This window comes from Staurois parvus, unplaced genomic scaffold, assembly GCF_062004578.1.
Source record: "Staurois parvus isolate SC_StPar_1 unplaced genomic scaffold, SC_StPar_1.0 ptg001134l, whole genome shotgun sequence".
NCBI classification, from domain to species: Eukaryota; Metazoa; Chordata; class Amphibia; order Anura; family Ranidae; genus Staurois; species Staurois parvus.
The window spans coordinates 3,391,347-3,416,531 of record NW_028318930.1 but is presented as its reverse complement, the minus strand read 5'-3'; the positions used below and the strand labels follow the sequence as shown (position 1 = coordinate 3,416,531).

Sequence of the window (25,185 nt, the reverse complement as noted above, 5' to 3'; positions counted from 1 at the left end):
CCGCCATTATTAGTATAAAAAAAAAAAAACTAAAAATCCCAGTATCTTTCCCGCCATTTGTAAACGCTATAACTTTCACGTAAACCAATTCATTTACATGTATTGTTTTTTTTTTGTTTAGCAAAGACATGTCGCAGAATGCATTTTGGCAGAAATTTATGACTAAATTTGATTTTTACATTTTTTTTTTACTGGACATGTTTTATAGCAAAAAGTCCAAAATAGTTTTTTTTTTCCTCAAAATTGTCAGCCTTTTTTTTTTATAGCGCAAAAAATAAAAACCGCACAGGCGATCAAATACCACCAAAAGAAAGCTCAATTTGTGGGGAAAAAAAGGATGTAAATTTCATTTATGTACCGTATTGCATGACCGCGCAATTGTCCGTTAAACTAGCGCAGCACTGTATAGCAGAAAAATGGCGTAAATTGCAGTATTTATACCATAGTTTGTAGACGCTATAACTTCCACACAAAGCAATCAATATACACTCATTGGGATTTTTTTTACCAAAAACATGTAGCAGAATACATTTTGGCCTAAATTTATAACCAACTTTGAGTTTACTATATATTTTTAATAGCTGAAAGTAAAAAATATTGTTTTTCTTCAAAATGTTTGGCCTTTTTTTGTTTATAGCGTGAAAAATAAAAATCGCACAGATGATCAAATACCACCAAAAGAAAGCTCTGTTTTGTGTGAAAAAAAGGACATAAATTTCGTTTGGGTGCAGCATTGCATCACTGTGCAATTATCAGTTGAATTAGTGCAGCGCCGAGTAGCAAAAAGAGGCGTGGTCATTAAGGGGGGTAAATCCTTTGGAGCTCAAGTGGTTAATCTTTGCCCACTCACAAAGAAATGATGAGTCTACAAATTGAATGTTAGGTGTATTGTAACTTCTGAGAGACAGAATAGCAACATAAAATTCAAAAGAAATGCATGTCTAACAAATTATGCAAATACTTATTTCGTTCACTGTATGTGGTATCGCTGTGATTTTCAAGAGCTGGAGAATTTATTTTGGGTTGTTCTTTGGTGGTAGGTTATGGTAGTAACAAGATACACACAGCTAAATTTAAAAAAGTGTTATTTTGTACTATTTTGGGCCAGTTTTCCTTTGATAATAAAATAAAATCAGGAGATATCCATTACCATTTATCAACAAATGAAAACCCAATTTGTCCTGAAAAAAACGAGGCATAATTCACCTGGATGTACAAAGTAGTTGTGATGATATGTACGGTTTTACTAACACATGTCAATGTTGAAAAATTGTGCTTAGGCATTTGTTTTACCCTTAGGCCTGAAGGGGTTAAGGTTCATCCTCAGCTCTGCCTAAAAGTGATGGAATATACTGTATATATATAGTGTGTGTGGTTATTTTTTTGACACCTAGACCAAGTTTGGCAGCATTGGTGTGCGTCAGTTACCTGGACAATAACTCTAGGACTCAGCGGGTCTGACAGCCAGGAACACACACAATTGCACATTCCTAGTTCTCAGTTGGGAGCGTTCTCATGGTAAAGGGACATTTTACATTAGGACTTATAAAGTCATTGCAGTCACCAAAGGAATTAATATGATTGTTGAACAAAAGATTTTTCTACTGTTTGCAGAGGTTTATGGGCAGTTTTATAAATACTGTTGCCGGTTGTAGTGATATTGCAGATGTTTTTGTGCCATGTGATTTGATCTGTAAATTGTCTAATTACAAAAGCTCCTGGTTTCTAACATCTTTTTGTTCTCTTCTCAGCCAAGTATGAGAATATGATTTATTGTGACACTGTCCCATGTTATGGGGACTGTTATTCTGAAAATGGATGTACATGTAGTGATTATACGCTCTGTATTCCAAATGTAAATACAACATGCCCCAATCCTCTCCTCTGCTGTCCAGAGGGCCTATACTACAACAAAGATCTATCCTGTTGCACATGTAAGTATTTTCATATCAGTTTAAAGTGTACTTTCTGAGTCTGATCATTGTAGGATGTCATTTTAAACAGATATTTCCTGCTGTGTCTTCTGCAGCTACTCCTATCTGTGTGGATGGATGTGCCACAGATGAAGAATGCAACCCATCAGGAGAGTGTCAATGTAATAACACCGCATACCCTGATCTGAGTAAGACTTTGTTCATTTTCTTTCCTTTGCAATGTCATCCCAGTCATTTCCCCATACAGAGAATGCACAGTATGTGTTTGGTGGGCATATTAGGAGTTTGTTCTTGCAGTGTATACATTGGGAGTCACATTCCCTAAGACATTGACAATATTACATGCTTTGCTCTGTCATGTGTTTGTTATTTTATTATATATGGAAGACGTGTAGATTAGTCATTAGATGGAGCACTTAGTGGCTTCGTACTATTATGGGATTGTAGCCGGCATGTCTGAAATGGATGAAATCAACACAAACAGCATTGGAGGTTAATTGGCCGCGGCCTCTTTATTACTGCTATAAATATGTGACCCCTTACATCATGTTATCAATAACCATTTATACTTACTATCAATAACATCAACCATTGATAACTACCCAGACACTACGACTCGGGGTGAAAATATATCCAAAGACAATGAAATCAGCTGTCCCCCTTTGTAGAAAGGTGACCAAACCACTTAATAATATGGCCGCGACAAGGGGGGGAGGGGAGCTGTCAGACAGGGGTCTAAGGACTGGCTCGGAGCCCCTTTTTATAGGGGGTTAAGCCCCTTCTGGAAGGTTCCAAAAGATCATCTGACCCTAGGTTAAAGGTCATGTGACCTTCCAGAATGTTCCCCAGGAGGGTCAGCTGACCTTTATCTCCAAGCAGATCACACCTGTGTCAACTGACAGGGAATGTTGCTGGACAGATTTCCCACAGCTGGACCAGGTGTGATCTGACCTCTTGTCCTCCCGGGTGCCTGAGGAGAAAGAAGGGGCAGGGGGGCCTTGAAACTACCCCACCTCAGCTGTCACAATCCCATGAGTGCAGGGGGGGGCTCCCCATTACGTCCATTTGCTGCTTAACCACTTGCCTACCAGGCACTTATACCCCCTTATTTACCAGGCCAATTTTCAGCTTTCAGCGCTGCCGCATTTTGATTGACAATTGCGCGGTCATGCAACATTGTACCCATATGAAATTTTGATCATTTTTTTCTCACAAATAGAGCTTTCTTTTGGTGGTATTTAATCGCCGCTGGGCGCTTTACTTTTTGCGCTATAAATTAAAAAAGTGCAAAAAATTTTTAAAAAAAAAGTTTCTTTGTTTCTTTTATAAAATTTTTCAAACAGGTATTTTTTCTCCTTCACTGATGTGCATTGATGAGGCAGCACTGATGGGCACTGATAGGCGGCACTGATGGGCACTGATAGGCAGCACTAAAGGGCACTGATAGGCAGTACTAATGAGGTGGCACGGATAGGCGGCACTAATATGCAGCACTGATAGGCGGCACTGATAGGTGACACTTATGATGGGTACTGATAGACGGCACTGACTGGCATCACTGCTGGGCACTGACTGGCGGCACTGACTGGCACAACCCCTGGGCACTGACTGGTGGCACTGACTGGCAGCACTGCTGGGCTGCACTGGTGGGTGGCACTGGTGGGCAGCACTGGTGGGCAGCACTGGTGGGTGGGCACAGGTGGGTGGCACTGGTGGGCACAGGTGGGTGGACACAGGTGGGTGGCACTGCTGGGCACAGGTAGGTGGCACTTCTGGGCACAGGTAGGTGGCACTGCAGAGTGGCACAGGTGGGTGCACTGCTGGGCACAGGTGGGTGCACTGCTGGGCACGGGTGGGTGATCTGCTGGGCACGGGTGGGCGGAGCTAGTGGGCGCACTGCTGGGCACAGGTGGGCGGAACTTGCGGGTGGCACTGCTGGGCACCGATCATCAGGGCACTGATCATCAGTGCCCTGATGATCGGTGCCGATCCCCGCTCTGACAACTGCCGGTTCTCGGCAGTACTTTCCTCACGATCTGACAGCGTGAGGAAAGTGCAGCCGAGAACCGGCACTTGCATTTCCCTCTGATCAGCGTGTCATTGGACACCGCTGATCACGTGGTAAAAGGCCGCTGTGATTGGCCTTTTACCACATCACGTGATCAGCTGTGTCCGTAGGAGAGGAGAGCTGTGATCAGCTGTGTCCGTAGGAGAGCGCAGGAGAGCGCGTTCTGGGGGGACGTCATATGACGTCCACCCAGAACTGGCCGGCCGCAGTGCAGCCGTCATTCGGCTATCTGCGGTCGGCAGCTAGTTAAAGTACACATTCCATGACAATATTATGGGGACTGACATTGGTGACCACTTTCACAATGCTAGTTTCTGAATCACTGACCTGGAACAAGAATGCAGCAAATTACAATTGGAGAAAAGTTGGAGATCCTGATACCTATACAGTATTGTATAGTGTGACTGAAGCCAAAGCATCAGTGTGACAGCCAGAAACCAGCATGTTTAGACAGAGGAGCTCAGCAATGGAACCCACATAACCCTTAACAATTGTGAATTAGGATATCAGACACACAGGGGAGCATTGGTTTCAACAATGTGAGAAGGATCCGTAAAGAACAACCATTTTGTAGCACTGCAAATATTAAAGAAGAGTCAGTGATGTAATGAGAATATATGTCTGGGCATACATTACAATATCAGCATATACTGGTAGGATTAGTTACATCAGGCTGCTCACTTTTACATTGAAAAACTAGAACATCCCTTTAAAGTTGATCACATTATGCCTAACTGACATTTAGTTTGCTAAAGAAATATGTAACCTAAATAATTGACATACAAAAAAACCCTTTTTAACCGCCTCCCACCCCCCATATATGGTAATGACGGGCACAAGGCGGTTCTCTCGTTCTGGAAGGACGTCATGTAGCGTCCTCCTACTCTAACCGCGCATGCGCGGCTCCTGGGGCGTGCAGCATGGCGATCGGTGGTGCTCTGTGTTCCTTGGACACAGCGGATCAACGGAAAGAGACGAAGATGTCGGCTCGGTCATGTGATCAGCTGTGTCCAATCACAGCTGATCACATGTGAATAGGGAAATGTTTGTGGTCAGCATTTCTCTCCTCATGAGCTGTCACACTGACAGCTCGAGAGGAGAGGAGAGGAGAGCAGGTAATTGGCATTACTCAGAGGGGACATGTACACTGATCATCAGGTCACTGATGATTAGTGTGCCCTGATGATCATTGTAGCCCCAGCAGTGCCAGCTGTCAGTGTCCATCAATGCCACCTGCCAGTGCCCATCAATGCCACACTAATGCCACATATCAGTGCCTACCAGTGCACATCAATCAGGGCCCATCTGAGCTGCCTTTCAGTGTCACCTATCAGTGCCAGTCAGTGCCACCTATCAGTGCTGCCAATCAGTACCACCTATCAGTGCCAGTCAGTGCCACCTATCAGTGTGTATCAGTGCCCATCAGTGCTGCCTATCAGTGTCAGTCTATGCCACCTAACAGTGCCAGTCAGTGCCACCTATCAGTGCCATATATGAGTGCTGCCATTCAGTGCCCATCAGTGGGCACTGCCCATCAGTGCCACCTACTAGTGCCTCCTCATCAGTGCAGCCTATCAGTACCCATCACTGCAGCTGTCAGGGCAGGGCTGTGGAACGAACAGGTAGGCCTAGTGGCAGGGTAACGCACTGGCTGACGACAACCACCACCAACAGACTGAAGTCCCTCAGGGCGCGGAGTCTAAGTCCCAGGCTGCCCTTCACCAGGGCCCCTGATGGTGGGGATGGACTTGACGCAACCAGGGACCAGGTCGCGGCCCCCGAGACACCCCAGCTGCGGTAATGGCCGCCGCCAATGGCGTGTAGTTGGTGAGAATGACAATAGCGTAGTCAGACAAGCCGGGTCAATAACAACGGGACAAAACAGTACAGAACAGTAGACAGAGAATCACAGGTCACGGGCCGGGTTCAGCAACGGAAGGTCAGATCAAAGGGAAACACAGAGAATGGTCTTAGTCACAAGCCGAGTCAGAATACCAGAAGAGTCACGAGCGTATACACAGAGCTGTAGCAAGACAAAGACACAAGACACAAGTGCAAAGAGCATGTGCAGATCCCAGGCTTATATGTACTCAGCCACACCCCTCTGGGGGATGGACCTCAGAGACCTGAAGGCATAAAAGATTCCCATCATGCTCAGCAGAAATCCAAGATGGATGCTAGCACATGGAGTAACATAACCTCTGGGAAAAGGTAGGACCTTGACAGTACCTCCTCCTCAAGGGCCCCTCCCCCTCCGCGGCTCAACAAAAGGTTTCTGAGGAAAGCGGGTATAAAACGCGCGGAGGAGGGCAGGAGCATGGACATCCGCAGAAGGAACCCAGGAACGCTCCTCGGGACCATAACCGCGCCAATGAACCAGGAACTGTAATCGGTCGCGCACCAATCGAGAGTCCAGGATCCGGCTCACCTCATACTCCTCATGACCGTCAACCCGAATGGGACGGGGCCGAGGCAGAGAGGTAGTGAAGCGATTGCAGATCAGAGGTTTCAACAGTGATACATGAAAGATATTGGAGATCCGCATCCCAGGTGGAAGGGCAAGGGCATAGGCCACCGGATTCACCTTGCGGAGAATGCGAAAAGGACCGACAAAACGGGGAGCTAGTTTGGGTGTGGGCACCCGAAGATTGAGGTTACGAGTAGACAACCACACCCGATCGCCGACCTGGTATGAAGGAGCGGGCAACCGTCTGCGATCAGCCTGGAACTTCTGACGCTGAGCCGAGTCCCTCAAAGCCCTCTGGATCTGCCCCCATGAAGAACGCAGGGCAGCAAGATGGTTCTCCACAGCCGGAATGTCCTGTGGTGAGACCCTCTCAGGTAATACCGCGGGTTGGTACCCATAGTTGGCCATGAAGGGGGACATCCCGGAGGAGGAGTTGACCGCTGAGTTCCTGGCAAACTCAGCCCAAGGCAGGAGATCGGCCCAATCGTCCTGATGGTCCGAGATATAACACCGAAGGAATTGTTCTAAGGCCTGATTGGAACGCTCCGCAGCCCCATTGGACTGCGGGTGGTAGGCTGAAGAAAAGGAGAGACTAATGCCCAACTGGGAGCAGAAGGCGCGCCAGAATCTGGACACGAACTGACTCCCGCGGTCCGAGACAATCACCTTGGGCAACCCATGCAGGCGAAAAATCTCCCTGGAAAAGACCGTGGCCAGTTCTTGCGCTGTTGGTAATTTCCTGAGTGGAATACAATGGCACATTTTGGAAAAACGATCGACGACCATGAGGATGACCGTATGGCCCCGAGACACAGGGAGGTCTACAATGAAGTCCATGCCCAGGTGTGACCAAGGACGCTCCCCATTGGGAATGGGTTGCAGAAGACCCATTGGAAGATGCCGTGGAGATTTATTCTGGGCACAGATCGAACATGCCGCTACATAAGAGGCGATGTCGGCACGGAGAGTTGGCCACCAGAACAACCGAGAGACGACCCAAGACAACTGGTTCCTCCCCGGATGCCCGGCAGTTTTGGAGTTATGGTAGGTACGCAGCAGACGGGTGCGCAACCCCTCGGGTACAAAACATCTACCCTCCGGTCTCTCGGGAGGAGCGTCAGTTTGAGCCGCCAAAATCTGCTCCCCAAGGGGAGAAGTCAGACTGGTACGAATGGCAGCCAGGATCTGATCTGGAGGTATGACCGAGGTTGGCTCAGAGTCCTCCCTGGACAACTCAGAGTATTGCCGCGATAATGCATCAGCCCTGACATTCTTGGAACCAGGCAAATAGGAGACCACATAGTTGAACCGCGACAAGAACAAGGCCCATCTGGCCTGACGGGGTGTCAATCTTTTCGCCTCCGAAAGATAAGTCAGGTTCTTATGATCGGTAAGAATGAGGACCGGAACTGCGGAGCCCTCGAGCAGGTGCCTCCATTCCTTGAGAGCCAGAATGATTGCCAACAACTCCCTATCTCCTATCTGGTAGTTGCACTCTGCAGAGGAAAGCTTCCTGGAGTAGAACCCACAGGGAAGTAGGGGTCCATCGGGCGACCGACGTTGAGACAGGAGAGCGCCTACTCCTGTCTCGGATGCATCAACCTCAAGGACGAAGGGCAATCCAGGATTGGGATGAGACAGTATCGGAGCCGAAGCGAAGGCGGATTTCAGAGCCTCAAAAGCTACGATGGCCTCGGATGGCCACTCGTGAGGATTGCTGCCCTTCTTGGTTAGGTCTGAGAGAGGTTTTGCCAGCGTGGAGAAATTCCTGATGAATTTCCGATAGTAGTTGGCAAAACCCAAAAAGCGCTGAATGGGCCGAAGGCCATTGGGACGAGGCCACTGCAGAACCGCCGAAACCTTCTGAGGGTCCATGGAGAATCCCTCCGCAGAAATGATGTAGCCTAAAAAGGCAACTTGGGATCGATGGAATTCGCACTTCTCAAGTTTACAAAAAAGTTCGTTCTCACGTAATCGTTGCAGCACCTGCTTGACATCCTGGATATGGGACTCCATGGAGGCAGAGTAAACCAGGATGTCATCCAAGTAAACTACCACGCACTGCTGCAACAAGTCACGAAGGACATCATTTATGAATTCCTGAAAAACTGCGGGCGCGTTACACAACCCGAAGGGCATCACCAGGTATTCGTAGTGACCGGTTCTGGTGTTAAACGCGGTCTTCCACTCATCCCCCTGTTTGATCCGTACGAGGTTGTACGCCGCCCTAAGGTCAAGTTTGGTAAAGACCGTTGCCCCCTTAAGGCGGTCGAACAACTCAGTAATCAAGGGAATCGGGTAGGCATTCTTAGTGGTGATTCGATTGAGACCCCTATAATCAATGCAAGGCCTCAATTCACCACCCTTCTTCTTTACAAAGAAAAAGCCCGCTCCTGCTGGGGAAGTAGACTTACGAATGTGCCCCCGGGAAAGCGCATCCGCAATGTACTCCTCCATGGCCTTATTCTCCGCAACCGAGAGAGGATACACCCTGCCACGCGGAGGAGTGGCACCGGGTTGCAAGGATATGGCGCAGTCGTAAGGACGATGAGCAGGTAAGGCACCAGCGCGTACCTTATCAAACACGTCCTGGTACTCCCCATAATCAGTGGGCAACGCAGAGTCCGAGGAGGCACACAACACCTTAACCGGCCCACGGATGCACCCGGCCCCACACTGTGGAGACCACGAGAGAATCTCGGCAGTTTGCCAATTGAAGGTTGGATTGTGCATCTGGAGCCAGGGATACCCCAAAACCACCGAATAGTGCGGAGAAGAAATCACCTGGAAACAGGCCAACTCCCTGTGAACAGCCCCAATAGCTACTTCAACTGGCATAGTCTCGTGGGTAACCTGCGGTGGTTGCAGGGGCCTGCCATCTATCGCCTCGAGAACCAATGGGGTAACTCGAGCCTGCAGGGGAATGGAGTGCTGGGCAGCAAACGAGCTGTCCATAAACAACCCGCCAGCCCCAGAATCTACCAACGCCTGGGCCGTCACCGAGCCCTCCGCCCAAGAGAGGACAACGGTGATCAGTGGCTTATCTCTGCGGAACGCCGGGGACGAGGAGACTCCACCCAAGATCTGTCCCCGACAGGATCTCAGGTGCGAGCGTTTCCCGGACGGACCGGACAGGACTGCCGAAAGTGCCCACCAAGACCACAGTACAGGCAGCGACCCTCCCGACGCCGAGCGGCCCGCTCTCCCTCGGAAAAGCGAGCAAACCCCAGCTGCATGGGCTCACCACCAGACAATCTATCCCCAGGAGGCGTGGGAGGAGAGGGAGGAATGGGTGGGATAGAAAACGCAGGTGCCAGTCGATTGGAAGGCCTCCGCAGGCGTTCCTTGAGTGAAGGCCTCTCCCTGAGCCTGGTATCAATCAGGATCAGGAAGGAAATTAGTGCTTCCAGCTCCACAGGCAATTCCTTGGCTGCGATCTCGTCCTTCAATGCATCAGAAAGACCCTGAGAAAACGCAGCCACCAGAGCCTCATTGTTCCAACCCACCTCTGCTGCCAGGGTACGAAACTCTATGGCGTACTCGGCCACAGTCCGTGAACCCTGATGCATAGACATGAGCAGCTTGGCAGCCGAGGCGGAGCGAGCCGGTACATCGAATACCCTACGGAAGGCATCGACAAAACCGGAAAACTCGTGAATCACTGGGTCATTCCTCTCCCATAAGGGATTCGCCCAGGCCAAGGCCTTGTCTGAGAGTAGTGAGATGAGGAAACCCACCTTTGACCTCTCAGTCGGAAAAGCGTAGGGGATTAATTCAAAGTAAATCCCCACCTGGTTAAGGAACCCACGACACTGACTCGGCTCACCCCCAAAGCGCTGTGGAAGAGGGGCTGAACCGGTCATACCTCTGGACACCGCGGGTGCCGCATCAGCCGCGGCGGTAGGCACAGCAAGCGGAACAGCAGCGGGAGCGACCACCGGAGTGACAACCGGCCTAATAACACCAGGAGTAAGGTGCGCGGTGCGTGCCAGCAGAGTTTGCAACGCCTGAGCGAACTGATCCAACAGGAGATCCTGTTGATCCAGTCTGGCAACCAACATAGGAAGTGAAGGCGTACCTGCGCCGTCAGGATTCATGGCACTTGTGTAATGTCAGGGCAGGGCTGTGGAACGGACAGGTAGGCCTAGTGGCAGGGTAACGCACTGGCTGACGACAACCACCACCAACAGACTGAAGTCCCTCAGGGCGCGGAGTCTAAGTCCCAGGCTGCCCTTCACCAGGGCCCCTGATGGTGGGGATGGACTTGACGCAACCAGGGACCAGGTCGCGGCCCCCGAGACACCCCAGCTGCGGTAATGGCCGCCGCCAATGGCGTGTAGTTGGTGAGAATGACAATAGCGTAGTCAGACAAGCCGGGTCAATAACAACGGGACAAAACAGTACAGAACAGTAGACAGAGAATCACAGGTCACGGGCCGGGTTCAGCAACGGAAGGTCAGATCAAAGGGAAACACAGAGAATGGTCTTAGTCACAAGCCGAGTCAGAATACCAGAAGAGTCACGAGCGTATACACAGAGCTGTAGCAAGACAAAGACACAAGACACAAGTGCAAAGAGCATGTGCAGATCCCAGGCTTATATGTACTCAGCCACACCCCTCTGGGGGATGGACCTCAGAGACCTGAAGGCATAAAAGATTCCCATCATGCTCAGCAGAAATCCAAGATGGATGCTAGCACATGGAGTAACATAACCTCTGGGAAAAGGTAGGACCTTGACAGCAGCCTCATTAGCGCATATCAGTGAAAGAGATATTTCTTTAATGACCACTGGCAGGTTTAGGCCGCATTGGATCCAAGGGACTATTCTCTGGGAGGATGAAAAATACACATGCATGCCAGGTCTTCCAGAGAACAAATCCGATTTTTTATTCACAATTCCCTCCTTTATATACAGTGAGTTGTAACAGGAGAACACGGAATGGAATTTCACTGAGTAATTTGTTAAGGCTATATACGTGACATCTGTAACAATTAATATCGCACAGATCTTGAATCAATTGCAAGAAACCAATGGTATTTTCCCTTAATGCAGAAGTGGTTAACTTTTAACTATATCATAGCAGAAGCAGGTGCTGTTAGTACAAAGAAATAATTGGTTACTTTTCATGCCTTGAGCAAAGATTTAAAAGGATGAGTGGCTGAAGTTCTATAGCACGTAACTGACACACACACACACAACTATACATTTGATTATCTAGACAAAATATAAAATAGAGAAGCAAAATGGAGTAGATATAAAAATAAACAGAATGTAGGGCGAGGAACATACAATTTACCTTCAATCCCCTCTTAAATCATTATTTACATACATGATTTTTATCCCCTCTTATATAACATAGTTCTTTTGCTTCTTTCTGTATTTGGCTAGATAAGTGTGGTACTCCTTAGGTTTTGGGTTCAGTGAGGTAGTTTGTTCTTGGATCTCTTCCTCATACATATTGTCAGGGAATGGGAAGATCACTGAGGCGTTTGAATCTGCACATGTGTAGAATCCTGACAAAACATTCAGGCAGGCGGGCACTAGGACCCAGGCGCGCCTGTCACCAATGACGGCGCCGGGCAGGCACTAGGACCCAGGAGCGCCTGTCAGGAGTCGGGCGGGCTATTTAAACCCAGCTATTGCAATGCTCAAGTGCCGTATGGTCTTACCTGTTTCCTGAAGTTCCTGTTTAGTAGATTGTCTTCTTGCCGACCCTGCCTGACCCTGATTTGCCGTCTGTCTCCTGTTCTGATCCCTGGCTTGTCTGACCATTCTCCTGCTTAACCCTGCACGTTCTGATCTCCTGTTGACGAACCCAGCTTGTGACCTGTTTATTCCTCTGCCTGCTGATTTTGTACCACGCCGCCACCGCTGTTACCGACCCGGCCTGCCCGACGCTGCTCTTGTGACCTCCTGACATCAGACTCTCACCTGCTATACACCTCCAACGGTGCTTCTACCACAGCTGGGTGAACCCAGGGGCCGCGACCTGGTCTCAGCCTGCTCCAAGTCCATCCCCACCATCAGGGGCCCTGGTGACAGGGGCAGGTAGGGACTTAGATTCCGCGCCTTGGGGGAATCCGGATTGTGGATCGCTGGAGGCTACCGCTGTAGGATCCCTGACACATATTCATATCTACACCTTTGTTCATAAGCCTCTTTATACACGGAATCACACAACATACCACAAGAGCTATGAGTGTCAGAGTTATTACAATAATTACCCCTATTGGTGCTAATATCTGTTTCCACCCCTTGAGCCACCCAAAATACTGATCCCATGGATCTGTAATCCCTGAATTCTCCTTCAACTCCTTCGACAGATCAGATAGCTTTTGAACAGCCATAGTGACCTTGCCATTTGGCCCCATGTTGTCTTGGATGTAGGTACAGCAAGTACCGGTCCCTTTTACCATTGCACATACACTACCCTTTTCTGCGAGCATCATATCCAGAGCCACCCGGTTCTGGAAAGTCATGGTGGAATCAGCCTTTAACTGCTCAGCTATCCCCTTTAAAGCATCTCTTGTATAGTTTACAAATCTCTGCTGGTTGTAATAGATGTAATTTATCCAGTCCACATTCTTGTTGATGGTGATGGTTGGAATGATTGGCTCAAAACCCGCTTTGACCTGGTCCCTGGCTTTAAATTAATCCGGGACCCCTCTTGGAACCCCTATGGCGTCTATATAAACATGTGGGTCAAAGCTGCCTATTGGAGCCTCCCTCTTTCTTCTGTTATGGGGGGGTTTATATGAGTGTATGTGTGTGTTCTCTGATACATTCTGGTTCTCCTTATAGCCACATATGACCTGAACAGCGCCCAGGTCTTCTGGAGAGTATATGCAGTTAGTCACTATCCATATTGGGGTAAAACACTAAAAATGTAATCAATCCCAGCAAAAGCCATAGTTTTCCAGAGTCCTTGGCTAGTAGAATGCTCATCTTGTTTATCTTCAGAGACTTTGTTACCGACTTCACTCACTCTTCGAGGATTTGTCACCTGCTTCACCTCCTTGTCATGAGCTTCCTGACCAGCTCCTCTGATCCTTTTCACTCGGCTGGCATGGATCCAGGCTTGCTGACCTTCTACTAGGACAGCGGTCCTAGTCACTGCGATCACTCTGGTCTCTGGTCCGAATGGGTATCCGGATTTTCTGTTCTGGGCTAGTTGTTTAACCACCACGTGATCCCCGACCTGGAATGGGTGTGTTGGTACCTGTGAATCAGAAGGAGAGGTGCGAGCAACATTTCTTTCAACCATATCCAAGGTTTCAATCAATTTACGGACATACTCTTCCCTAATCTGCTCTACATCTCCTGATTCTAGCAATAGTGGTGTTCTAGCCCACGGGGTGGGGAACGGTCTCCCCATCAATACTTCAAACTGAGAATATCCCGTCACTTTATTTGGTGTCATCCTGATTTCTGCTAATACAATTGGAAGTAGCTTTGTCCAGGCGACAAAAGTACCCCAAGTTGCTTTACTCAGTTTATCTTTTACAGTCCTGTTCATTCTTTCTACAATCCCTGAACTCTGTGGGTGATAGGGAATGTGGGATTTCCACTCGATTTTTAGGGCTCTCACTAGTCCCTGACAAACCTTTGAGGTGAAAGCAGGACCATTGTCTGAATTGATCTGTAGAGGGCACCCCCATCTAGGAATAATTTCCTGTGTGAGGATACGGACAACTGTCTGGGCATCTTCCTTTGTAGTCTTGAAAGCTTCTACCCACCTAGAAAACACATCTAAAATCACTAAAATATATTCTTACTTCTTTCCTATCTTTGGCATGTGTGTGAAATCAATTTGAAGGTGTGTGAAAGGAGTGGTAGGGTATTGTAGATGCTCATGCTTAGGCTTATTTGGTATGTTTGGATTATTACGGATACAAACAATGCATCTGGATACAAAAGCCTTCACTAATTTGGGAAGACCTGCAATGTAGAAGTCTTGTAATAAAACTGCACAGGTGTTTTGCCAGCCCCTATGACCTATTCCATGATATTGTTCTATGAATAGCGGAGCACTAGCTGCAGGGATGCATGGCTCCCCTCTTTGAGAAAGAGGCCTTTCTCATCTTTTGCTAAATCCTCCCCTGCCCAATCATTAAGATCTTGTTCTGATGCATATGTTTGGAGACTCAACAAGGTACTGTCCAGAAGTGTGATCTCCGGGGTCAACATAGGCATTTGTATTTCAGCTGTTTGTGTGCTGGCTGCTTGTTTTGCCTCTAGATCTGCAAGTGCATTTCCTTTTGCAATGTCAGTTTGTTCTCCCGTGTGTGCTTTGCAATGAATGATTGCTAACTTATTTGGCAATTGTATAGCATGGAGGAGGTCCTTCACTAGCGTGGAATGTGAAATGCTCTTCCCATCAGCAGCTACAAATCCTCTCCTAGACCAAATTACCCCAAAGTCATGTGCTACGCCAAACCCATATTTGGAGTCAGTGTAAATGTTTACATTCTTTCCTGCAAAGAGCTGACAAGTTCTTGTAAGTGCTATGAGTTCTGCAGCTTGGGCAGACTTATAGGGACTTGCTTTGGCCTCTATGATTTCACCAGGCAGTTTTACTACCGCGTAACCTGCATGATAGGTGGTGTCATTGAGTCTGGAGCAGGACCCATCTACAAAAATATCTTGGGCATCTGATGATGCAGCAGAGGACAAGTCTGGGCGAGGAGAGGTATCCTGGTGAATCAGATCAATACAATCATGTCTGGGAACTGGCTCATCTTCCTCCCCTTTTAAGCCTAACAGAGCATTAAGAATGGGAGCAGGACCTGAGGTGGCTGACACATATTTAATAGTGAGATTAGGATTGAACAGCAAAATGATCTCATAGCCGCTCAATCTCTGGAAGGACATGTGCTGAGTGTGTATATTTTTTAGCAAAATGTGTAGTGTGCAATGTTGTAGGATGCCCTAGGGTGAATGATGTGGCCATCTCAACCGCCATCGCGCAAGATGCTAATGCTCTGAGACATGCAGCCATGCCTTGGATCTGAACTGGCACCACTTTTCAGAAAAAAGCTACAGGGCGAAGTTTGCCTCCGTGCTCTTGGGCGAGTACACCGGCCATGGTCTTACAATTGTCCCTTGCATACACATGAAACATTTTTGCATAGTCAGGGAGACCAAGGCCAGGGGCGGTCACCATTGCATTTTTTAAATACACATAAGCATTAACCATGTCCTCTGACCACTTAATTTCTGACATCTCCTGGGTTGTGGCTTGTCCTAACAAGTTGTCATAGTAGTGCTTTAGTCACGGACTGAAATCGTCCACTGCTTATCTGTTCCTGTCCAAAATTTATGACGCTAGCTTTGAAATGTGCGCACATTGGAAGGGACTCACGCTGACACACAAGTTCAGTCTATGAATACTTCTAGTTTATTATAATGAGAAAGTGAGCTTATATATGCAGAATGATGCGAGAGTCATCTGACAACAACATAAGCATTATATTAGTCTTTGATTGGTCATTTCCACACGAAAACAATCTCCGTCATGGTATAGGTGTGATCTTCTTCAGTCTTATCTCATAGAGAAGAAAAACATTCCTTTGTTTCCCAAATCACACGGTGGGAGGGGGTCTGTGTGTGTGAGCAGACATTTCTTAAGCAAGGATTTCTTATAGTACCACAAAGCCCAGCAGGCAGAAAATATTCACACAACATATGTATTAAAGTATAAAAGTAAATATTTATAAAACTTATAGAAATAGCGTATATATATATATATATATATATATATATATTCAATAGGAAACGAAATAGGCATTTTACCAAATCCATCACAGTCCCCCCTTAAAATGACTATTTTACTCTGTCCCTATAAAACCTAGCTCATCTGTCCTTATGTACCTTGGAACTCTTTTATGCTGTACGTTAGACAGGTGATGACTATTTCATCACCCCCCTTGCCACAGACTTTGTACATAAGGAAGTCAGATGCTATCCCTACAAAATTGTGAGATTACTATTGGCGGGGAGGGACCGTAATGGGGTATAAGGTTTTTTCTTCATCTACCATATGGAGATCCTCTTGCTCCTGGTTCACGAAGGTAGGTGTTCTGTTGTCTACAGCTTTGCTCATCAATTTCCTCACACATGGTAAAACACAGCATACAACCAGGACCAGGAGAATCAGAATTATTAATACAGTTACCCCTATTTGGGCAAGTATCTTTTGCCACCCACTCATCCAACTGAAATATTGATCCCACAAGTTTGTGATCCCTGAATTCTTTTTCAACTCAACTGACAGATCTTACAATTTCTTTATAGACAGAGTAACCTTACCATTCGAGCCAGTATTGTCAGGAATATATGTACAACATGTTCCGGTTCCTTCTATCATTTTACAGACACCTCCTTTTTCTGCTAAAATCATGTCCAGAGCCATTCTATTCTGGAATGTCATGTAGGATGTAGGGGCTAGCTGGTCAACGATTCCTTGAAGGGCATCCCTGGTGTAATTCACAAACCTCTGTTGGTTGTAGTATATGTAATTTATCTAATCTACATTTTTATTAACAGTTATCATGGGAATCAGGGATTCAAAACCTGCTTTACTTGGTCTCTGGCTTTAAATTTATTAGGCACCCCCCTTGGGACTCCAATAGCATCTATACACATGTGGGTCAAAACTACCAGAAGGAGCTTTTCGTTTCCTCCTACGGCCAGGCATTGGGTCAGGGGTATTCTCTGCTAGGATGTGGAGAGGCATAATGGCCTTTGCAAGGGCATACTCACCAGTCCAAATCCCTTCCAATCTTATTCTAATCTTTTGGTCCCCAGTAATCATCCATGACACATATGTATACCTGGTCACTACTATCGGAACATGCTCGTTGTGTCAAGATCATATAGATTATGGTCATAGCACCACATGGGATCTATACTACAGAAATCAAAGGTGAAAATAGCTACATGAGTGTTGGATGAGTTGTACCAAAATATAGTGGTGTCACCTATTTCGGTGATATCCACCTGTTGAGCCTCTGTCAGACTTATAAGAAAAAGGATATACAACATAGTTGTCATGGTGTAGATGACGCCTTTTCCTCAGGGTTCGGGACTTTCTTGGTTTGGGAGGCGTGTATCCAAGTGTTCTTCCTGGCCACCTTGTCAGAAGGGGCTGTGGTCAGTAGAACTTGGAATGGACCATCATATCTTGGCTCAAGAGAATGTTTCCTCATAAATGTCTTTACTAATACCCAATCTCCGGGTAATAGGCTGTGAGTTCCTGTATCTGACTCAGAATCTGGAATGGAGAAAACACTTGGACATGGATACGGGTTAATTCACGTAATAATACAGTCACATAATCAGTTAACACATCAAATTGTAATTGCAACTGTTGTGGAAAATAACAACCAAATCTGGGGGCTGAGCTAAACAAAATCTCATAAGGGGATAGGGAGTGTTCTCTCTTGGTGTGTATCTGACACTAAATAGGGCAATAAACAGACTGTCTGGCCAACTCATGCCAGTCTCTTGGGCTATTTTTAGCATTCTTTCTATTTTCCCACTACTTTGGAGGTGATAGGGGGTATGGAACGCCAGAGTGACTCCTAATGCTGCCCATATTTCTTTGGTTACTGAAGCTGTGAAGGCGGGGCCCTGGTCACTCTCTATCACCTCTGGAAGCCCATATCTGCATACAACCCCAGTGAGGAGTTTCTTCGCAGTTGTTTTAGCAGTCATGTTAGTTACAGCAAAGTCCTCTGGCCAACTGGAAAACATGTCCAACACCACTGGGGTGTACTCAACCGCCCACTCTTTGGCATTTGGATATGATCAATTTGTATCCTATGAAAAGGGTATAGGGGTTTGGCCAAGTGTTTCTGTGGTGTCTTCTCTGTGCGTCCCGGATTGCACTTTGCACAGATGGCACATGTTTTGCAAAAATTATTTGTCAATGTGGTAATTCCAGGCGCTACATAGTACTTGTTGATGAGAGAGTTCATGAGGCTCTTTGACAGATGGGCTGCTCCGTGTGCCCACTGGACTACAGCTGGAAACATATTCTTGGGTAAACAAAACCTCTTGTTGCACTCAAACAGACTGTCTTTGAGAATAGCTCCTCTCCGTCTCCACCTTTTTTTTTCTTCTGGACTTGCTGCTTCTTGGAGTTCCTTGAGGTAGCTTCTGTCCACAGGTAAGGTCTGTAAGGTGAATATTGGTTCCCACTCTCCGGTCACCTCTCCTTCCATTTCTGGTGGTCCCATGGCCGCTCGTTTTGCCGCCAAATCTGCCAGATTATTGCCTTTGGCTTCTGAAGAGTTTAATTTCCCATGAGCTTTTACCTTCAGAATAGCCACTTGAATGGGTAGAAGGAGTGCTTCCAGCAGTCGTCCAATGGCTGCTCCATGTCTTATGGACGTACCTGCCGCAGTCATAAATCCTCTTGCCTTCCATATGGGTCCGAAGTCATGGGACATCCCAAAGGCGTATCTGGAGTCTGTGTAGATATTGGCCCTTTTTCCTTCCATCATCTGGCATGCTGCTGTGAGTGCTTGAAGTTAAGCTCCCTGTGCAGATATTGCTGGCGATAGGGCTCTTGCCTGTAGGACTGTGTCTACAGTAGTGACCGCATATCTGGAACCATCAACAAAGAAAGTGAAGTCTGGATCCTGCAGAGGTGTTTCTGTCAGGGCAGGAGCTGAGGAACGGGCAGGCAGGCCTAACAATGTAACGCACTGGCTGACGACAACCACCACCCACAGACCAAAGTCCCTCAGGGCGCGGAGTCTAAGTCCCAGGCTGCCTTTCACCAGGGCCCCTGATGGTGGGGATGGACTTGACGCAGCCAGGAACCAGGTCGCGGCCCCCGAGACACCTCAGCTGCGGTAATGGCCGCCGCCAATGGCGTGTAGCTGGTGGAAGAGACAAAAGAGTAGTCAGACAAGCCGGGGTCAACAACAACAGGACAGAACAGTACAGGACAGCAGACGAGAATCACAGGTCACGAGCCGGGTTCAGCAACAGAGGGTCAGATCAAAGGAGAATACAAAGAATAGTCAAGACAAGCCGAATCAGATACCAGGAGAGTCACGAGAGTCAGAACAGAGTAACAGCAACACAGAGACACAAGACACAAGTGCAAAGAGCATGTGCGGGCCACAGGCTTATATGTCATCAGCCACACCCCTCTGGAGGATGGACCACAGAAACCTGAAGGCATAAAAGGACTCCCATCATGCACAGCAGAATCCAAGATGGACGCCAGCACATGAAGTTACATAACCTCAGGGAAAAGGTAGGACCTTGACAGTTTCACTCACTGTGGGGGAGATGGAAGATTTCCATTTTCATCACTTCAAGACAATTATGAGGCTCAGTGGCTCCATCATCCTCTCCACTTTCTGCATTACCTTCATTACCCCCCTCAGCAATTGGGAGGAGAGTGGCCGGATTCAGGGTTTGGCAACGTAGGAGAGTGACGTTATCAGGAAGGTGGAGGGAACACAGTAGTCCAAGATGCCTCGCTGCGGACAAATGTTTAGGTTGGACTTGGTTTAAAATGGCAGCAATGGCATACGGTGCCAGAAGAACAAGTTCATGTCCCAGTACGATATCAGAGGTCTTATTAAGCAGAGCTGGAGCAGCGAAAACTGCACGCAGACACGAGGGTGCTCCTCTAGCCACTGGGTCTAAACGGCATGAGTAGTAGCCTACGGATCGTAGGCAGTCTCCGTGGGACTGGGCCAATACTCCTGTGCCATGGCCTTGGCGTTCAGACATGAACAGTTTGAAAGGTTTCTCGTAGTCTGGTAGAACCAGGGCTGGGGCTGAAGAAAATAAGCGTTTTAGAGCCAAAAAAGTTGGAGTTGGCCTCTTCGGACAGATGGAAGGGCTCAGACTTGAGAGCATCGTAGAGTGGTTGCATAAACCAAGAAACATCAGGAATCCATGACCTACAGTAGGATATGAGGCCAAGAAAGGCATGGAATGGCTTCTGGCCTAAAGGGAGTGGCAAGTTCTGGGTGGCCTTAACTCTTTCCTCCGTAAGATGCCTTGTTCCATGTGAGAGGCAGTGGCCCAAGAATACGACTGTTGTAGAGCACCATTGCAACTTCGGTTTAGAGGCCTTATAGCCTTGGTGTGCCAAGTAACATAGTAAACTCTCTGAGGCTTCTTCAGCCGTGGGCAGGTCATCAGCACAGAGGAAAAGTCATCCACATATTGAAGAAGGACCACTGCCGAATGTTCCTTTTGCCACGTGCCCAGTATGGTGGTCATGGCTTTGGCAAACTGGCTCAGGGAATTTTTTGCCCCCTTGTGGCATAACTGCCCAGGTGTATTGCTGCCCCTCATGGATAAAAGCGAAGAAGTATCTGCAGGGAGGATACAAGGGAACGCTGGAGAATGCATTTGCCAGGTCCACCACGGTGAAATACTTTGCTGTTGGAGGTACCCCTGTGAGTAAAGTGTGGGGATTTGGAACGATAGGTGTCTCTAAAACAGTGCCTTCATTCACTGCTCGGAGGTCCTGTACCATCCTGTACTTTTCTGGTTCTCCTTTGGGTGTCTTCTTTTCTTATCGGGAACAAAAGTGTATTACATGGAGAGGTACAAGGTACGAGTGCACCATTTGCCACAAGGGACTTGACCTGCTTCGAAATGGCCTTGGATTTCAGTGGGTACTGTGGTTTCCTGGGTAGGGGAGCTCCAGGCTTCAGTTCCACCATAATTGGGGGTACCTTTTAAACGTCCAATATCTTCGGGTCCTGTGGACCATAGACAACTTGGGATTCTGCTCAGCACATCCGGTGCTACGTAGAATGTACCATTGACTTGTAAGACTGGACACACTGGGTAGAGGCGGCTCACTCGAGGTGTTGGCCTTCCATTTGTCTAATTTGGTGTACCAATATGGCCGCCTCCAGGAAGTGTACTGGGCTGGGTAGGAAGGGACAAAGCAGGAGCAGCAAGATGGCTGCCTTCAGGAAGTGTACTGGGCTGGGCAGGAAGGGACAAAACAGGAGCAGCAAGATGGCTGCCATCAGGAAGTGTACTGGGCTGGGCAGGAAGGGACAAAGGTGCAGCAAGATGGCTGCTAGCAGGAAGTGTACTGGGCAGGGCAGGGGTAATGGGAATAAAGTAGGCGTTAGACAAAGGGCAGGGCTGTCCCTCCCCTCCTCCGCCCCACATTCCAACATAGGGCGGTGGTTTTAGCACACTTCCATTTACAATTTATACATTTACATTATACAATTGCCATTTTCTTGAATTTCTTCCAACTATCCTTTATGCAACGCTTTTACAGTTTTTTTACCAAGCTTCTGTCACGTTCAGCAAACCTTTTTTCACATAACATTCCTCTCTGTTCCTACAATGATTTATACCAGTCCTGACCTTCAGCTTACAAACTTTCGCTACTTTAGATAACTTTTTAACTGCTTCACTTCCTTCTGTGCAACCAGGTCACGTGCTAACATTCCTTTCTAGGGGTCTTATCAGCGTCTGGCCCATCTCCTTCTGTCTCTGGTCCTTCCGAACAGGAATCTAAGACACTTCACAGGCTGCTGTACAGACTTTCCTTAACCCTTAACAAACCCCAACCTTCTGTTATGAATGGCAAACATTAACTTACAGACACACATTTAGGACATAACATAGCAGTCTATCTTGGTGGGCTATGAGTACAGATCACTGAGTAAATCATCGTAACCCACACAAACAGTTACGGCACCCGCTGTCACACTACCGTGACGCATATCCGACACCTCCTCTGTTGTGGTCAACACACAAGGTTACCACACACCCAGAGAAATTATGTGTCAAAACCCTCAGTAGGTCCACTCCTCTTCCACCTCAAGACTGATACATAAAAACACACAACAGAGACCCAGGTAACAGATAAGCACATGCAGGTATATTTAAATAAACTCCGGGCATACAAGGTTACCTGCCTTTAGTGACCTTTAGCAGCCGTACTAGGCACAGGTATGAATCAACAACAAAGACAGGATAAGCAATGGTAAGATAGCAAAATATATCTTACCATGCACCAGAGGTGATCAATCTCCGGCCTGTCCAGTTTGACTGACAGCTAATGCCCTTTTCATGTCGGCTGGCTGCAGGTTCATTACTCAATTCCCGGGTTTCTTGGCACCAATTGCTTTAGTCACGGACTGAAATCGTCCACTGCTTATCTGTTCCTGTCCAAAATTTATGACGCTAGCTTTGAAATGTGCGCACATTGGAAGGGACTCACGCTGACACACAAGTTCAGTCTATGAATACTTCTAGTTTATTATAATGAGAAAGTGAGCTTATATATGCAGAATGATGCGAGAGTCATGTGACAACAGCATAAGCATTATATTAGTCTTTGATTGGTCATTTCCACACGAAAACAATCTCCATCATGGTATAGGTGTGATCTTCTTCAGTCTTATCTCATAGAGAAGAAAAACATTCCTTTGTTTCCCAAATCACACGGTGGAAGGGGGTCTGTGTGTGTGAGCAAACATTTCTTAAGCAAGGATTTCTTATAGTACCACAAAGCCCAGCAGGCAGAAAATATTCACACAACATATGTATTAAAGTATAAAAGTAAATATTTAAAAAACGTATAGAAATAGCGTATATATATATATATATATATATATATATATATATATATATATATATATATATATATTTATATATTCAATAGGAAATGAAATAGGCATTTTACCAAATCCATCACAGTAGGAACAGTCAGGTATCCACTGGCGGCAATAACCAATGGCTCCAAGAAAGGAGAGCATGTCTTTCTTGGTTTGTGGGCGGGCAAGACCCAGAAGAGCCGCAACTCTTTTTGCACCGACTTTCCTTTCCCCCTTTGTAAGCACAAAACCCAGATATTCAAACACTTGCTTTACACCATTGTAGTTTTTTCTTTGACACCTTGGCCCTGATTCACTAAGACGTGAGTCTACTATCAGATTCTGACCATTCAGGCAGACTCAATTAAATCAATCAAGACCTGTCAGTCTTCTGAGCGGCGTCTAGCAATCTCATTAACCAACGTCTACTTTGCTATTAGTAAATGTGGAATCAGATCTGGCACATTTTTAGGTGCAATACCAGATATGTTCACTAGATGGCGCACAAGCGCGAGCTTTATTAGCATTGGCGTTTTTGTCTTAGTAAAAGAGAATATTTAGAATAACAAATAGTACACCTATATTAGAATTTTTTTTTTTTTTCTGTTTCTCCAAAATGATCAGGAAACTAATGCATTTACTAATGAATGTCATACATTCTATTTTCAAATGTTAAACATTTTCACACTTATATCTCAAATCCCAATATAATTATATATCTTCATTCTCTTTAATCACGTAACTATTTTATGTTAAAGACAAGTGCAGCGCTATAAATGCATGTGATCAATAATGAACGCATGTAAAAACCAAAAAGTGCAAAGAATTGCAACAATGATGTAAAATGATAAATGGTGGTAAAATAAGTTCATATAATCATTCCTGAATAATGGAATGTCCTTCATGTCAGAGTACCAACTCAGCGAGTGCCTATGAATGGCACGTGTGGTCTCTCCGTGACGGCAGTAGTGCATGAACTCGTGAAAGGTAAACCACCCTTGGGACTGGTCTACACTCACCAGAACAAAAGTATTAATGCGCATGGGTTATACACATCACACATCTGGGGGTGCAGCGGTATGCTGGCAGCTATGGGTTAGTCATTCAGCTCCATCCATCCATCCATCCATCAGGGTGGGTGCCCAAATGGTCCTGGGGAGGAATTAGCTCAGCCACAGGAGCCAGAAAGGTGCTTAATAGTGTAGTACACTGTCACAGGGGTGGATGACCTTTCACGAGTTCATGCACTACTGTTCGTGGTTATATTTATCTTGTGTAATAGCATTTTAGTAGTCTATATCATTTGACCAGTGTTCGCTTTATCATTTTTAAACAATGTAACTATTCTACATTGTATCTCAAACTGTGTTTCCCACAGTGGTTTAGTGGTTAGAGCTCAGAACTTACAGCACTTGGGTCATGGGTTCTAATCCCAGTTTCCATGCTTTCTTCAGGTATGCTAATGTTCCCCCTGGTGTAGAAGTGGGTTTGGGACAGTGTTTTGTGATGCGGTCAATATCCTCTACCTCTAAACATTTGATTGTTAGGGTGTCTCCTACTGTGAGGAATGGGAATTGCTTGGTCTGTTTTGCCGTTTTTAACCTAGTTCTGTCTGCCGATCCAGGACTAAGGAGCTCTCCCAGTCCCGTTTTGTTTGCCCAGTCTACTAAAAGGGACCCTGATGTTCCTTCTGCTCCCTCGGCAGAAGGTGCTTTCTCATCTTGTGTGAAGTCAGGGATTGGGTGTTGTATACCTGGCGCCCCTTCAGGTGGGGGTCCTGGTTGGTCTTTGACAATGGGTAAAGCCGGAGCCCGAGGTGGGGCTGTGGGATGAACTCGCTGTTGTGCAGCAACCACCGTCAGAAAATCTACATCTTCCTTCGAAAAGGACGGGTAGATTTTGGGTACCCTTTCAGGACCTGGAACATAAGGCGGTGGATATATATTGGGTGCCACCACAGTCCTTTTGTTCCTGCTTTTCTCACTGGCATGTAGACTGGCTGCCTGTCTATCTTTTGGATTCTCCGTTATTCTTTTTATCTTCCTGTCTGCCCTGTCATACCAATAAGGTGCATATTTAAGCCAATTTTCTCCTCCTCCCCTCATG

General features: G+C 46.8%; 1 protein-coding gene across 1 annotated transcript in view; it reads left to right on the top strand.

Annotated features, from left to right (window-relative positions):
* Positions 1-25,185, top strand: part of LOC149439323 (uromodulin-like) — an 82,339-nt gene that overhangs the window by 13,250 nt on the left and 43,904 nt on the right. Inside the window, exons 3-4 of the mRNA XM_089659207.1 lie at positions 1,752-1,934; positions 2,030-2,122. Of these exons, the coding sequence (XP_089515333.1) occupies positions 1,752-1,934; positions 2,030-2,122 (276 nt within the window). The remainder of the gene's footprint in view (positions 1-1,751; positions 1,935-2,029; positions 2,123-25,185) is intronic.